This window comes from Pteropus alecto, unplaced genomic scaffold, assembly GCF_000325575.1.
Source record: "Pteropus alecto unplaced genomic scaffold, ASM32557v1 scaffold68, whole genome shotgun sequence".
Classification (NCBI taxonomy): domain Eukaryota; kingdom Metazoa; phylum Chordata; class Mammalia; order Chiroptera; family Pteropodidae; genus Pteropus; species Pteropus alecto.
The window spans coordinates 1,743,857-1,759,157 of NW_006441386.1; the positions used below are offsets into that span (position 1 = coordinate 1,743,857).

Here is a 15,301-nt window from a genome sequence, read left to right on the forward strand (position 1 = left end):
CCATTATGGATTTCTAGTTTTGTGAGGGTTTTTTTTTTTTTTTTGACTTCATTTTGAAAGAAAATGAAGTTAGTGAGCTTTATCCTGGGAGCCAGGAACAAATATTCTATGCAAACAGAGAAGGATGGCTTTGTACCCCTTACATAGGGTCCACAGAAAACAGAACCCGGAGCTGATATGTGCCTGCCTGTCCTGTCCTGGGTCAGCGTCGGCCTGGTTACATACTGCATATGATGCAAACTATGAGGGTTCGAGACCTTGAAGGAGCATGTCCCATCACTGCAGGGCAATGCTGGGATAATCCCTATCTGCAGTCTGCCTTACTAAATCTAGCAGTCCCAGGGTGAGGCAACTCTTGGAGTAGCCCAAGCAACTGGGAGGGGTTAAGCAGGCACACATGCAACGGCTATTTCCAGCAAGTTCTCAAACAACCCCAACCAGGCCCCTCTGGGATGTCCAGCGTAAGGATACAGGCTCATTTGTCAGTAAAATCTAGGGCATGTGGTGGGGACCACAGGAATGAGGCGGGGTCCTGTCAACTGAAGGGGGTAACCCTGTCAGAGTGATAGCAAAAGCCCAGAGAGTGTACACCTGAGTCAGAAGGATGAGAAGTGGAGATGGTGCCTTGGGAAAAGAGTGGTCCAGAGAGTACGTGGCAGGGCTCAGCCTGTAGCTGGCCCTCCAGCTGGCCTACCTGGCATCTGGGCCTCTTCTCTGACCCCAGGTGGGGCCTCTGCCATCATCTAACATTTTCTACTATTGCACAGTATGTGCTAGCCTCACGTAAAACCCTGATATAGAGGAGATCCGACCCAACCTATTCTTCAGATGGGGAAATTGAGGCTGGGGGAGAAGGGCAGAGTAGGACTGGCTTCCTTGTGGGCTGACTCACACCTCAGGAGACTTGGTCTCTATTTCTTCCTGCCCTTGGTGCCTGTAGGTCTGGTCTCAGGTGATGCCATGGTCTTTGTTCCTGTATCCTTGAACACTTTGTGCCATGCCTTCAAATTGAGTATCAGTTCTAAGCTCTTTTCAGGGTACTTGGGACCTGGTAGGAAAACATATGGCTGCTTTAGGTGATCTTGGGCATTTTTTGTTGATGAGAAAACCTAAAAATGCAGACAAACCCCTTGATTCAAAATTTATATTGGACTACAATTTTTTTTCTATATCATCAATGGAAAAAAGAGGGGTATTTGAACAGCAGATTACTAGGGTATGAAAGAGAACACAGGCTTCCTGTTCTCTTAAACACTTTAACAATGTCCACAGATCCACAGAAAGGAGGGCTGGGAGGACCTTAGGGATCCTCACAGCTAACCAGCTCATTTTACACGTGAACAAACTGAGGCCTCAGGGTTTGGCTGTAGACTTAATTAGCTAATACACCTGGCTAGGAGCCTGGGGTCCTGGCTCACAGGCTTGTCTTCTCTCTGTTGGAGCCTACATTTATTCACAGAAAGCATTTAGTGTGCTGAATTAGTATCGATAATGAAATTGCTACCAATATATGATCTTTATTATTTATTCAGACTCACCATCTATTGAACAGCTGTCAGTCTAGCTCCTACTTCTGAATGTGGGTGGGAACATACAAAGAATAATAAAGTATAAGAAGAGCTTACAGCTCAGAAAAGAAGGCATGGTTTCTACACCAGTCATTTTATTTCTAGATGGGTCATGTTAGATGTCATGTGAAAGGAATGAATGACTGTCAGCAGAAAAGGAGATAACTTTGGCTATTGTGAGCAAAGATGTTTTTGTGAGGCCCACAGTCAATTAGTTGACCTTGAAGGACTGATTTGATTTGGGCAGGCAAAGAGAAAGGAAGGGTGTTTCAGGTGAAAGAATTGGATGGAATAGCACAATTGTCTGAAAAACAGCCCCCAAAACTATCAGGTCCTCATCTCTGGAACCTATGAATGTTAATGATGGAAAAAGGGTTTTTGCAGATGTAATTAAGTTAAGGATCTTGAGATGGGGGGATTATCTTGGATTGTCTGGGTCCTTAAATGCAAACACAAGTGTCCTTATAAGAAGGAGGCAGAGGGAGATCACAGACAGAAGAGAATGCATATGACCACAGAGGCAAAGAATGGAGTGATGAGGCCACAAGCCAAGGAGTGTTGGTAGCCACCAGAAAGCTGGAAGACACAAGAACAAATTCTCCTCTAGAGCCTCCAATGTCCTTGTCCACACTTTGACTTTGGTCCAGTGACACTGAGTTCAGACTTCTGGACTCCAGACTGTAAGAGAATACATTTCTGTTGTTATAATCCACAGGTTTGTGGTAGTTTGTTACAGCAGCCATAGGAAATAAATACAAATAGAAAAGGGATAAGCCTGTTTGGGAAAGCGGGTGATTCAAAGTATTTGATGGGGGACATAGTCAGATATTTAGAGAAGTAGTAAGTAAATGGAATAGGGCCAAGTGTCTTGTATTACTTTGAAGAATTTCTGCAAGTTTCTATGTGGATCTTACCTTCCTGACTGGAGTATAGGCCTCTGGAGAAGAACCACCATGCCCAGTGGATGATGATTTCTCTGCAGTGCTGACTGTGCCCCTCAGGTACTGATAGCCAATACTCGTTGAATGGCTTGATGAATGTTGGCAGCTGCCATACCTGGGCTTGCACCAGGTTTATTGATGAAAAATTAAAGCTGGCGAAGTCTAGTGCTCAGATATAATTGAGGAACCTTTCATATTTAGACTGTGACCTTAAATTCACTATGTCATGCCTTGAAGGGGTGTGATGTGTTAGGAAATGCTCAACCAACCCAGAACTGACAGACGCCAGGGCTCTGGGGGAGGGATTCTGGGTGGAATGCAGAGCAAATCTGGCTGGGATAAGAGACTGGGAAATTGCCTGCTGAAATGGCCTTATTGATAGCAGAGTCAAATTCTCTGCCAGCCCTAGAGAATGTGATTTAAGATGCCTTTTGGGCATTTATGACACTCTTATCGACCTGAGGTTGTTTATAGTCATAAAACAACTGTAAATTAGAGGAATGAAATAAAAACAGCAGGATACTTAACTCTTATCTTGCTATGAGATTGAAAAAGCTTTCGGCAGCAGCAGGGAGCTGAAATGTCAGTCGGTACAAGAATCTCATTCTCCTTTCCTCCTAATGGCCATAGTTCAGAGGTAGCTTTCTTCTTACATGTGAAACCCGGTACTCATCCTTGATTAGGAAGTATCTTTGCTTAACATGATTCTCTGCCAGGACCACTGTCTAACTGTGTGCCTACTACAGTGTTTTAGGGTGCTCAGGGCCATTTACCTCCTCCTTCCAAAGCTCTTTTTCTTTCCTTTCCCCCTCCTCATCACCCCTTTTCTCTTCCGCTTTCTTTTCTCTCATTTCTTTTTTCTTTTCTTCTTTTCTTTTGTTCCTCTTTTTTGGCTACTCTTTTATTGAATTAAATAAAAGGTTTTGACATATCACTGTTTGTAAAGCAGTTAGGAGTTTTCAGTAGACAATCACCATTGACTTCAATGCAATAGACCAAGCCATGTGACCATTGGATTTTTTTTTTTTTTTTTTTTTTTTTGCTTTATTTTTGTAGAAATCCGAGAGGCCTTTCGGGTTCTGGACCGAGACGGGAATGGCTTCATCTCTAAGCAGGAGCTGGGAATGGCTATGCGCTCTTTGGGGTACATGCCGAGTGAGGTGGAGTTGGCCATCATCATGCAGCGCCTGGACATGGACGGTGAGACCCAGGCCAACAGCATCTCCCCTGAGATGAGCCCCAACTCATCAGTGAGACTTTCAGTTTAAAGACCTTTGGAGTCCAAAGACTTGAGTTCATGTCTTGGTTAACATTTGAGGAGTAGAAACTTGGACTAGATCAGAGTTTTTCAAACAACATTCCATATTGCTCTAGGGGTCTGCAGAGGTGGTTCTGGGGCCACTAGAGTGAGGGAAGCCTGGCTGGCAGAGCAGTGAAAGCAGTTTTTGTTGTTGTGTGCGTATTTTTAAAAACAGCTTTATTGAGATAGAATTCACACTCAATAAAATTCACCCACTTAACCTATACAATTTGATGGCTTTTAGTACATCACAGATCTGTGCAACCAATGTCATAATCAATTTTATAACATTTTCACCACTCCAAAAAGAAACCCTGTACCTCTTAGCCATCACCTCCCAACCCCTCGATCACACCCCGCCTAACTCAGCCCTAGGCAACCACTCATCTACTTTCTATCTTTATGGATTTGTCTCTTCTGGACATTTCATACAAATAGAATCATGCAATATGTGGCCCTTTGTGACTTGCTTCTTTCACCCAGCATAAAGTTTGCAAGGTTCATATACATTGTAGCATATGTCAATACCTCACCTCTTTTAATGGCCAAATCATATTCTATTATATGGCTATAATAGCTTCTTTTCTCTCTGTTTTACATACTGGGTTTCTACATACAACCTCATTGGAAAAGAGTTTTGCTGTGTTTAAAAAACATCTGAAAAATGACTGCATTAGATAATCTTTAAGGTTCTTTCCCACCCTAAAATCTTGAGTCTACCCCAAACTGGCTGTGACTCTCTTGACATTTAGATCCTGCTTTGGCTGAAGGACCTGGAAATAGCCTTCTTATTTAGATTTTTTAACACCCGCTCTGAAAAGCAGCTTGATTCCAGTCATGAGGGGTAGAGTGGTGGACTTTTGAGACTCTTGGTAGAACATGAAGTATAGACCAAGTGAAAAGAAGCAGAGGAGGAGGGGCAGAAAGTCATTTTGGACCAAGGCTATTGTTGGGAGATGTTTGCTTGGCCTGCTAGAAGAACAGGGCTCTCTCCTATTACCTTGTAGAACTTGTTGGAAGATTGACAATAAAAGTGGCTATATGGTGAATGAACCCCAGCATCGATCGTCAGGTGCAGCTGTAGGCATTTCCTTTCTGGTTCAGGATAGAGATGTTGTATCAGGGAAGTTCAGTTGTGTGAGCAGTCCCAGACTTGTCTTTACAGATTTATTTGATTGTGAATCATCCTGTCTTTGCAGGCTTGATTTGACCTTGGTTTGTATTTTAGAAGTATTTCTGAAAAGCCGGAGCAGAGTACACGTTGTATAGCAAAATCTCTTTCCCATTTACTCCCATCTTCATTTTAGAGATACACTTCCTGGAAAGATAAGTTTTCTCTTTAAAATAATAAAAATCTTAATCTATACCTCTGTTTATAGAACCAAAAGTTTTGTGCTTTGATTCTCCTCGCACAACTCCTATACTAAAACCTAGTCAAATGGACTAAAAGCAAGTGGAATTAGAAACACTTAATAAAAAATTAGCTGGGGCTATTATGGGAGAGTTACTCCTAGGAGATTGAAGAGTCTTTATCAAAGTCCATCCTTTGTCTTTGTATATTTGCTCATTGGACTCCAGCTCATGGGGAATTTCCCCATTATTGAAAATCCTCTCTGATGCAATGAAGCCCTGGAGTCCCAAAAGATCTCGTGTGATTGTCTTGTGTGATTCAAGGAGCTCATTAGGACTCAGGCAAACTCTTCATATGGGATGAAGTTTAGGAGACTTCAAATTTACCAGTTTATTTGCAACTTATCATACTCCTCTCAATGTTCGAAGGCAGACTTTACAAACGGATCTTGCAGAGAATTTTTATTAGTTCCTTTAACAAAAGCCCAAGTCATTAGCTATTTCACAGTGACCACTTCAGGTAAAAACATATTTATTTACTTTCGGAGTGCAGCTTCTTCGAAGTTTCATTGCCTACAAAAGATTTAATACAGACCATATGAAAACAGTGCAGCTGTGTTGGCAAAAGAAATTGTTTACGCCAGTGGTCTTCAATCCCCAGGCTATGGACCAGTACTGGCTTGTGGCCTGTTAGGAACCATGCCGCATAGCAGGTGAGCGGCGGGCAAGTGAGTGAAGCCACCCAGCGCTAGCATCACCACCTCAGCTCCACCTCAGATCATCAGGCATTAGATTCTCATAGGAGCACTGGTCCCTGGTGCCAAAAAGGTTGGGGACCGCTGGTCTGCACAATGTGTACAATGCCTAAGTGTATAAAGAACTAAGTGAAAAATGCTTAGTCTGAGGTTGAAATTTGCATCTAAGTGTTTTATAAATGATGCAGGTAAGTGAAATTTTTGGGTTGCTGGGTTCTGGATATGAACGGATTGACTGTTTTTCAGTGTCTTTCTTTTAATGGGGTCTTTTGAGCTGTTCTATTAAAACAAATAAGTTCTAATTATATCCTTCCCTCTAAGCTTCTGTAACGAGGAATTCTCCACAGAGATTTGGCCCTACCTAATTAAGCTTCTCTTTGGTGTAAAACTTGTGGAATGGCAGAGATTTTTATTGGGATAATGCCAAAAAAAGGAGTGTTTGGGCTAAAACTTAGGATTCTTAGCTGTAAAATGGCTTTGCCTCCTTGCCCACAGACCCTGATCCCTAGTATCCAGGGGTGGCAGAAAAGGTGGTGCTACCTCCATCCATCCAAGCTGGCCATGATAGGAGCAGTCTGGCCCACACACCAAACTTCTTTTTCTGGGGTCCCTGGTTTGCCTGACAGTGAGGTCACACCTTCAACAGGAGGGCCAGCTAGAAATAGGCTGTGTGTCAGTTTTGTTCAGCCTAATTCAACACATGAGGCTTTTATCAGATTTTTCCTTGTGAGTGGGGTGCCTTGTTGGTTATGCATGTAACAGTAATCTCCTTGGATTAGGGAGCTGGGCAGGGTTTCCTGGACACAGAGCCTGCAAGAGCCAGACATTCTAGTCTGTGTGTGGAGCTTGTTTTCCAGAGGACAGAATGGAAGACAGACGGTAAGGTCTGGGATTGCTCTCTTGGCCCATGGCCAATTTGCCTTCAGTGCTGGGACCGATTCTGTGTGTGTGTGTGTGTGTGTGTGTGTGTTGCATGGGCTGAAGTGAAAACCAAAACTTTTGCCCAATGCCTAGGGCTTTATCTTTGGCCCATTATTGCAAAGGTTCTTTCTTGGAACTTTAACTCACTTCTATACTCCCTGGTGCTTACTGTCCCAACTTCTCTTTCATCTACCTCTGCAACTAAAGTGACTTTTGCTCTAAAACCATTTCAGGACCAGGATTTACTCTCCTTGAATACATTTTGCCAGGATCTCTCCTTCAACTCAGGTTCTGGAAACCTGCAACCCTCTCAGTTAGACTCCTGGAGGCTTTTAAGCCCAGTGCCCCAAGACACTCCTTGCATATCAAGAATCAACTTCTCTCTAATCCATCACAATATTAGTTATGTACCATCCTTGGAAGGATTGATAAAATAGTCACCCAAGACATATCTCCAAAGCTTAAATCTTTTTTAGAAGTGCCACATTCCAGCTTCTCCCCTCAGCTTCCTTCATCATTCACTGGAGATACAAACTTGGTATCTTCAAGACCCAAGGGATATTTTTGACTGTTTTCTACAACCATTCCACTGTATACCATCTGGAGTGAATTCAGCTACCTTTGCAAATATTTTCCTGAAACAATGAAACAGGAGATGTTTTCAGCAGGCCTTGGCTCTTCATCCCTTCACTCACATTTCCTAATGCAATCCTCTCCTCATCTCAGCCACCCTTACCTCTCCAGCACTTAAAGAACAAAAGTCCCCCTTTGAAACAAATTCAGACCTTGCCCTCTTTATCCTTAATTTTCTTTCTTCTCCTCAAAGATGCAAAACCTCATGAAATCCCAACAAATTTGGGGTTTTGAAATGAATTCTTATCTCTCAACAGGTTTGTAGGTTTTTTTTATTTTTATTTTTGAGATTCACTACTTCCTGGATAGTGGATTTGATTCAGTTTAGTTCAATTTAATAGGGATTTATTTTGTGTCAATTCTGTGTGAACTGGCTTATTTTTATGGTTGGCAAGATTCACTTCTGATTCATTTTGAGGCAAACCACTGAGCTGCAAAGAACAAAATGATGGTCAGAGTCACGTGAAAAATTTAACAGGATTCCTGTTGCCTGTGTGTCTATACCTTCCCTCTCTCACTATCCATTCACTTCAAGTTTTAGTCCTTTGCTGATTAGTCATATGAGTATGAACTTTCTGTTTTCATTTGTGATCTCCTAGAAGACAGGAAAGTATATGCTTAATTCTGAGTAAAGTGCAACTCTTCTTACCATTCAAACATGTCAGCATATTGATTTGTATGCTCTGGAGTTGGCATGGTTCTAGTTTGTGACCTAGACTGCACACTTCTTTCCTGATATGAGAGAAGAAACTTGTCTACAAACTGCATGACGTGGAACCACCTGGATCTCTCCTTTTTACCAAGAAGCAAGTGAGGTGAAAGTAATTGGGCCTTTTTAGCCCCAATTGGGTCCCAAACCCAAGTCCATGTCAAAAAACACCCAGAAAACGTGTTTTAAAAAACAGCATACCAATAGAATCAGAATCCCCAGGATGGGGCCCAGGAGCCTGCATCCTTTAATAAGCTTGTCAGGTTATAGACAGCAATGCGTGCATTGACATAACTAGGGCACCTTTGGTTAAAAAAAAAATCTAAAGCTAAAGATAAATCTTCAAGCCTATGAATATTTGTATGAGCTTGAAGGTCTGAATAGGTGATAAGTGCCTAGAAAGTGAACAAGGAGTTTTCCCTTTGAGAATTTGATGGAGGAAGTGGACAGTTTGTGGTCAGTCAGCCCTGCCTGAAAACAGGTAGCTCCTGTACTCAAACATGTAGAGGCCTCAGTTTCTGCACTCCTCCAGTTGTGGTCTAGGGACCTGCCAAATTGGCATCACTGGGAGCTTGCTTAAAATGCTGAATTTTAGGCCCACACTAGAGCTACTGATTCAGAGTGCATTTTAACAAGAGTCCCAGATGATTCGTAAACACATTAAAGTTTGACAGGTGGCACTCTAGGGCACATTTTTGAGAAACAGGAAGCAAACCCAATCATGTTTTCTCATTTGAGGACCTCTCTCGTAGAGTGTAGCTCCTCCCTAGTCTCCTGTCATTAACACAATGCCTGGGATTTGTAACTTTAAAAACTGGAAGTAATTCACAGAGCCAAAGTTCTGGTGAAGGTAAATTATAGGAAAATATCTCTCCAAATATTTGCATTTGTGAATAAGCATGATTAGCATCAAATCATGATGATTAAAAACATAATTCTGGAATTTCTGGTCAGGATGGAGGAATAGATGAATGCTGTGCTTGCCTCCTCTCACAGCCACATCAAAATTACAATGAAACTACAGAATAGCCATCATTGGGAGTCACCTGAAGTTTCGCTGAATAGAAGTCCTACCACTGGAGACACACAGAAGAGGCCACCTTGAGACTGATAGGAGGGGTGAAGACAGAGCGGGTTGGTCCTGCACCCGCATGTGGCAATGAGAATCGGGAAAAATTACACAGCTGCAGAGGTCTCTCAGAGGGGCAAAGGATTCTAGCCCCACATCAGGCTCCCCAGCCCAGGGTTCCAGTGATGGGAAGAGAGATCCCCATAGCTTCTGACTGTGAAAACCAGCAGAGATTATGGCTGAGTGAGACAGAGGGCTGAGGGAGTCACAGACTTTCCTCTTGAAGGACCTGTATGTGAACTTGCTCAGTGGTGGACACACTCTCTCTGAACTTTAGCTCTAGGGCAGCAACTCGAAAGGCACCAGGGACAAGTGGGGAGGGGGAGAGGGGAACTGAGTTGAATGGCTTTGGGGCAAGGGCTGGAGGGGCAGCTTTCTCCCAGAGTGAAGTGCTGGCATAATCCATTGTTCCTTTGTTGAGCCCTCCCCTTCTTGGCTTGTGGACACAGGTAGATGCCATATCTGAGTCTCCATTTAGTTAACACTGGTCACCCACCCTGGCGATTCTCTGAGATCCCTCTCTTCCCAATGTGTGAGCCCACCTGAGCCATTTAGAGTGGACTTTCCATACAAACAGCCTGTATTGGCTCATGCTGCTGAATTTCCTAAAATCTCTCAAGGGTTCATAAAACCTAAATCAGCATCTGTCCTTGACATGCCCTGTACCTCTTGCCAAGCACCCACAAGCCTAGCTCTAGCAGAAGCTGGCCTCAGTTAGTGGCTTGGCCTCTCGAGGCACCTCCAAGTCTAAGCTGGTGACCATCTGCGGATTGCTTGGTGGCTTATGCCAGGTGGCACCAGGCAGGGCAGAGACTAGAGCTAAACTTGGCTGTCAGCAGGGACCCTCCTAGGAGACCCCAGCATGTTTACCCGGTGGCTGCCTTTGGTCTGAAACAGAGCATCACCTACAGTCACATATGGTGACAACACACCCAGGTGGCAAATGGGGCAGGCACCAAAGCTTTGCTGGAGCAAATCCTGCTCTGTAGGGTCAGCCCCTTCACAACATTTCCTCCACTGGTCTCAGCAAGTCTTCACAACCAATCAGCCTAAGGGTTAATCCCTTCCACTGAGGCGCAAAGAGCAACCAAGGGTCAAATACAATAGTGAGGCACACACAACCCATACAAGGGACACATCTGGAGCACCCAGCTCAGGTGACCAGAGAAAACTGTGCCACTGGGACCCACAGCAAATGTACTCCTACTACATAAGACCATTCCTATAAGACTAGAAGACATAGCAGCCCTACCTAATCAATAGAAACAGACACAAGTAAGCAGCCAAAACAGGAAAACAAAGAAATATATCCCATGTGAAAGAATAGAACAAAGCTCCAGAAAAATAAATAAACAAAAAATAGAGACAAGCAATCTATCAGATACAGAGTTCAAAACACTTGTTATAAGGATGCTCAATGAACTTAGGGGAAGAATAGATGAACTCAGTGAGGACTTTAACAATGAGATAGAAAAAAAAAAGTAGAGATAGAAAATATAAAGAAGAACCAGTCAGAAATGAAGAATACAATAACTGAGATGTAGAATACCTTAAGAGGAATTAACAGTAAATTAGATAAAGTGAAGGATTGAATCAGTGATTTAGAAGATGAGGTAGCAGAAAACAGAACAGCAAAAAGAAAAAAGAATCCAAAACAATGAAGATAGTTCAAGGGGCCTCTGGGACAACATCAAATGTACCAGTATTTGCATTATAGGGGTACCAAAAGGGGAAGAGAAAGAGCAAGGAATTGAAAACCTATTTGAGGAAATAATAATTGAAATCTTTTCTAACCTGTTGAAGGAAATAGACATAGAACCCCAAGAAGCGCAGAGTTCCAAATGAGATGAACCCAAAGAGGACCATACCAAGACACATCACTATTAAAATGCCAAAGTTAAAGACAAGGAGGGAATCTTAAAAGCAGCAAGAGAAAAAAAGTTAGTTACCTACAAGGGAGCACCCATAAGACTGTCAGCTGATGTCTCAAAAGAAATCTTGTAGGCCAGAAGGGATTGACATGAACTATTCAAAGTGATGAAAAGCAAGGACCTGCAACCAATATTACTTTACCCAGCAAAGCTATCATTCAGAATCTAAGGACAGATAAAAAGCTTCTCAGTCAAGAAAAAGCTAAAGGGGTTCATCAATACTAAGCTAATCTTACAGGAAATATTAGAGGAACTTCTTTAAAAAGAAGAAGAAAAAAGGAAAAAGAAAAAAATATGTATAATAACATGGCGATAACTATATATGGATTAAATGCTCCAGTGAAAAAGATAGGGTGGCTGAATGGATAAGAAAATAAGACTCTTATATATGCTGCCTAAAAGAGACTCACTTCAGATCGAAAGACACACACAGACTCAAAGTAAAGAGATGAAAAGAAAAGCTGGGGTGGCAATACTTATACCAGACAAAACAGACTTTAAAACAAAGGCTATAATGAGAGACAAAGCAGTTATCCTACTTCTGGGTATTTATCTAAAGAAACTCAAGCGTTACTTTTAAGGGACATGTGAATTCATATGTTCATCGAAGTATTATTCACAGTAGCCAAGATATGGAGGCTACTTGGGAATGGATAAAGAAGAGGTGATGCATATATACAATGGAATATTACTCAGCCATGAAAAAGAATGAAATCTTGCCATCTGCAACTACGTGAATGGACCTAGAGGGTATTGTGCTGAGTGGAGTAAGTCAGACAGAGAAAGACAAATGTCATATGTGGAATCTAGAGAACAAGATAAACAAGAAAACAACAGAAACAAGCTCATAGATACAAAGAGCATCTTGATGGTTGTCAGATGTGGGGGAATAAGAAGTACAAATTGGTAGTTATCAATAGTCATGAGGATATAGATTATAGCATGGGGAATATAGTCAGTAGTGTTGTAATAACTATATATGGTGTCAAATGGGTACTGGATTTATTGGGATGATCACTTCAAAAGGTATATAAATGTCTGATCACTGTGTTGTACACCTGAAACTAATATAATATTGTATGTCGACTATAATTAAAAAAATAAAAATATAAAAATAATAAATAAAATAGCAAAAAGCATATAATTCTTTGTTAGCGAATTATTGCTGAATGTACTTTGATCTTACTGTTGTAAGTCGTAACTGGCTAATGATAATGATAGCTTACACTTATGTAATATTCGCCATGCCTAGATAATAATATTGAGTAACATTAATACTAGCCAGCACATTACAGAATCTTCACCATGAGCCAAGCACTGTTCTAAGCACTGTATTTATTAACTTATTTTGTCCTCATAACAGCCATAAATACTATTAAGATCTTCATTTTATAGATGAAAAGAAATGACATACAGTGTTTTCAAGTAACTTGCCCAGATTATGCTGCTAATAAGAGTCATATGAATGTAAGATCTTAATCACATATCATTCATATATATAATCACACATATGTATCACTTAGAGTGGCAACAGAACATTGAAATAGTAACCAAACAGAAAACACACATGTACACACAAGCACACACAGCACTCACACATCATACACACACACTCCAGAGTCATGACATTACTTAGCTATTTGAAACCTATATGTAAGTGTTTTGGTTACTAATTACTGTTCCAAATAGTCTCCTGCTATCACCTTTGGCTGGATGAGGAACTCAAGCCACTTCCCAATTATCCTTATATGAGCCAAGGCTGGCCCTAGAGTGGAGTTTGTGAATTGAAGGAGGTGTCTTTGGGTTTCTTGTTGCTTTAGTGAGGGGAGTCCTTTAGGCCCTTTTAGTATATGTAGTGGTGGTGGATGTTGTGACAAATCCACTCCAACATTCCTATCTCCCTAAGCAATTACTTCCTCTGCATTATGCTAGGAAAGGAATGTCATCTTAATCTTATTGACAGGTGGTCACAGTGAATCCCAGTTTCAGCTAAAGAGCAAACTGAGCCACTTCCAGTTACTCAAGCCAGCATAATAAAAACAGAAATTTTGGTATTTGCACCCATTTCAATAAGACTATCCTCAGATAATATATTCTGCCTCCCTTGTTTTAACTCCATAGACTCCATTGCTAAACCTATTCCCCAGTTCTCCTATATCACACTAGAAACTTTTCTTCTTGAGATGTGCCAATCTGATTCTAATCTTGGGTTTAGAGGCAGTGAAACATCGTGGGCATGGATTTTGAAGATAGGCATCTCCTTTCAAGGCAGCCACCTCAACTGTGTTTATTACAGGTTTTCAGGGTCTCTGAGTTCTCCAAGGTGGTCTTATCAGACTTCAGGAAGACATCATATAGGACATCAAGGTGACCTGAGCACTTGGTTTTCTAAATCCACCCAGAGATCCCCATCCCATGTCTTAGGTTCCACTCCTTTCCAATCAGTGCCCTAAATTTCACACGATACTTGATGAGTCTGTGGTTTCAACTTATATGAAATTTTACAGACCACACAATTAAATTTGGGGTCTTTTCTGAAGTTGTAAGAAGTAAGTGATTATTTTTCGGTCACCCTAGAAGCACTCTAGTTCTCTGTAAACTTGTGTTTTCTTCCAAAGGCATTCAGAAGCAGCTATGTCACCCACAGTCCTTGCAGTCACCATTGCTACGTGAAAGAAGGTCAAACACGGGAACTACATGAGTCTCCTGAAGCCTTGCTTTCAATAATTATTTTATCCCAAGAAGCCACAGACGACATTAATTAATTATGATTCCAGTGCATAACATAGATACCATTACCCAATTTTTCATTAACAGGAATGTCAGCATTTTATTTAAGATCACAGATAATCCAATCTCAGAATCCCACTTAAGAAGTTTGTTTCCTCTGGTACCACATATTGTATCATCACGAAAACAGAGATCATGCTGGATTTCTATAAGCAAGAGTACTCTATGAATGATAAGAACCTGTTAAAATCCTTCATACATAAGTCATATTTTTCTCAGCCAAGGTTTACTAAAAGGAATATATGAGAATGCCCACCTCAGAACGCCCTGACCAATACTGAATGTTATTTAACAAATCATTACTAAAATGATTGACGAAAAGTGGGAACTTATTTTAACTCATAAATGAGATGATATATTTTTCATATGTTGATTTTGTTATCCATTTTTTTTTCTTTTGCAAGTTATCTTTTTTAAAAAATCTGTTTCAGTAAGGGTAGGCTAAATTATGCTGCAGTAATAATTCAAATATCAGCAGCTTAATGCCACAAAATAAAAGTTCTCACTCATGCTGTATGTCCTTTGTAAGTTAGCTGGATATTTCCTCTTTGCCATCCTCATTCAGGAGTCCTGGCAGAGGGAGGCTTCTGTGTCTGTTTCTATGACAGCTATGGCAAGAGAAAGAGACTGAATGAATCACATAGTGATTCTGGAAGTTTTTGTCATTCCTATTCACATCTCATTTGCTAAGAAGTCATTTTTTTGTGCCTTGAGCAAAGGATATCGGGAAGTAAAATCTGACTCCATACCCAGAAGGGAGTGAACTGGAAATAGTTGGTGGAAACACCAATGATGACTTAAGGGGTTTAAACTTTTTTTAAAAAAATTAGAATGTCACATTAATTGCGAAATTTCTATATTGAAAAAACTTTTGGAAATACTATGAATAGAGACAAAAACAATTGTTATGGGCAATTTTACACATTCTTTTCAAATTGATCAAGCAGATGAAACTAAGTAACATGACTTGATGACATTGAATGTATATGTATATGAGCATGTGTGCATGTATGTGTCTGTGTAATATAAATTTTGTTCCTTAAAAAGAGAATTCCCTTCTTTTTAGCTAACATTAAACATTAAACAATACATGGTTATGTATTAGGCTGGAAAGACAACTTAATTAAATTCCAAAGGACAAATATCACAGGCACATTTTTAATTATACGCAGTAAACCAGAAATAACAAAAGTTTAAATAAGGTCTCACCCACTTAGAAACTTAAAAATTAAAAAGCAAAAACCTTTCAATTTAATGAACAGATCCAAGAGATG

General features: G+C 40.9%; 1 protein-coding gene across 2 annotated transcripts in view; it reads left to right on the plus strand.

The window, feature by feature from the left end:
- CALN1 (calneuron 1) overlaps positions 1-15,301 on the plus strand; it is a 514,614-nt gene that overhangs the window by 274,062 nt on the left and 225,251 nt on the right. For both annotated transcript variants that reach the window (XM_006918522.1, XM_006918521.1), the window contains exon 3: positions 3,566-3,709. In XM_006918522.1, the coding sequence (XP_006918584.1) occupies positions 3,566-3,709 (144 nt within the window). The remainder of the gene's footprint in view (positions 1-3,565; positions 3,710-15,301) is intronic.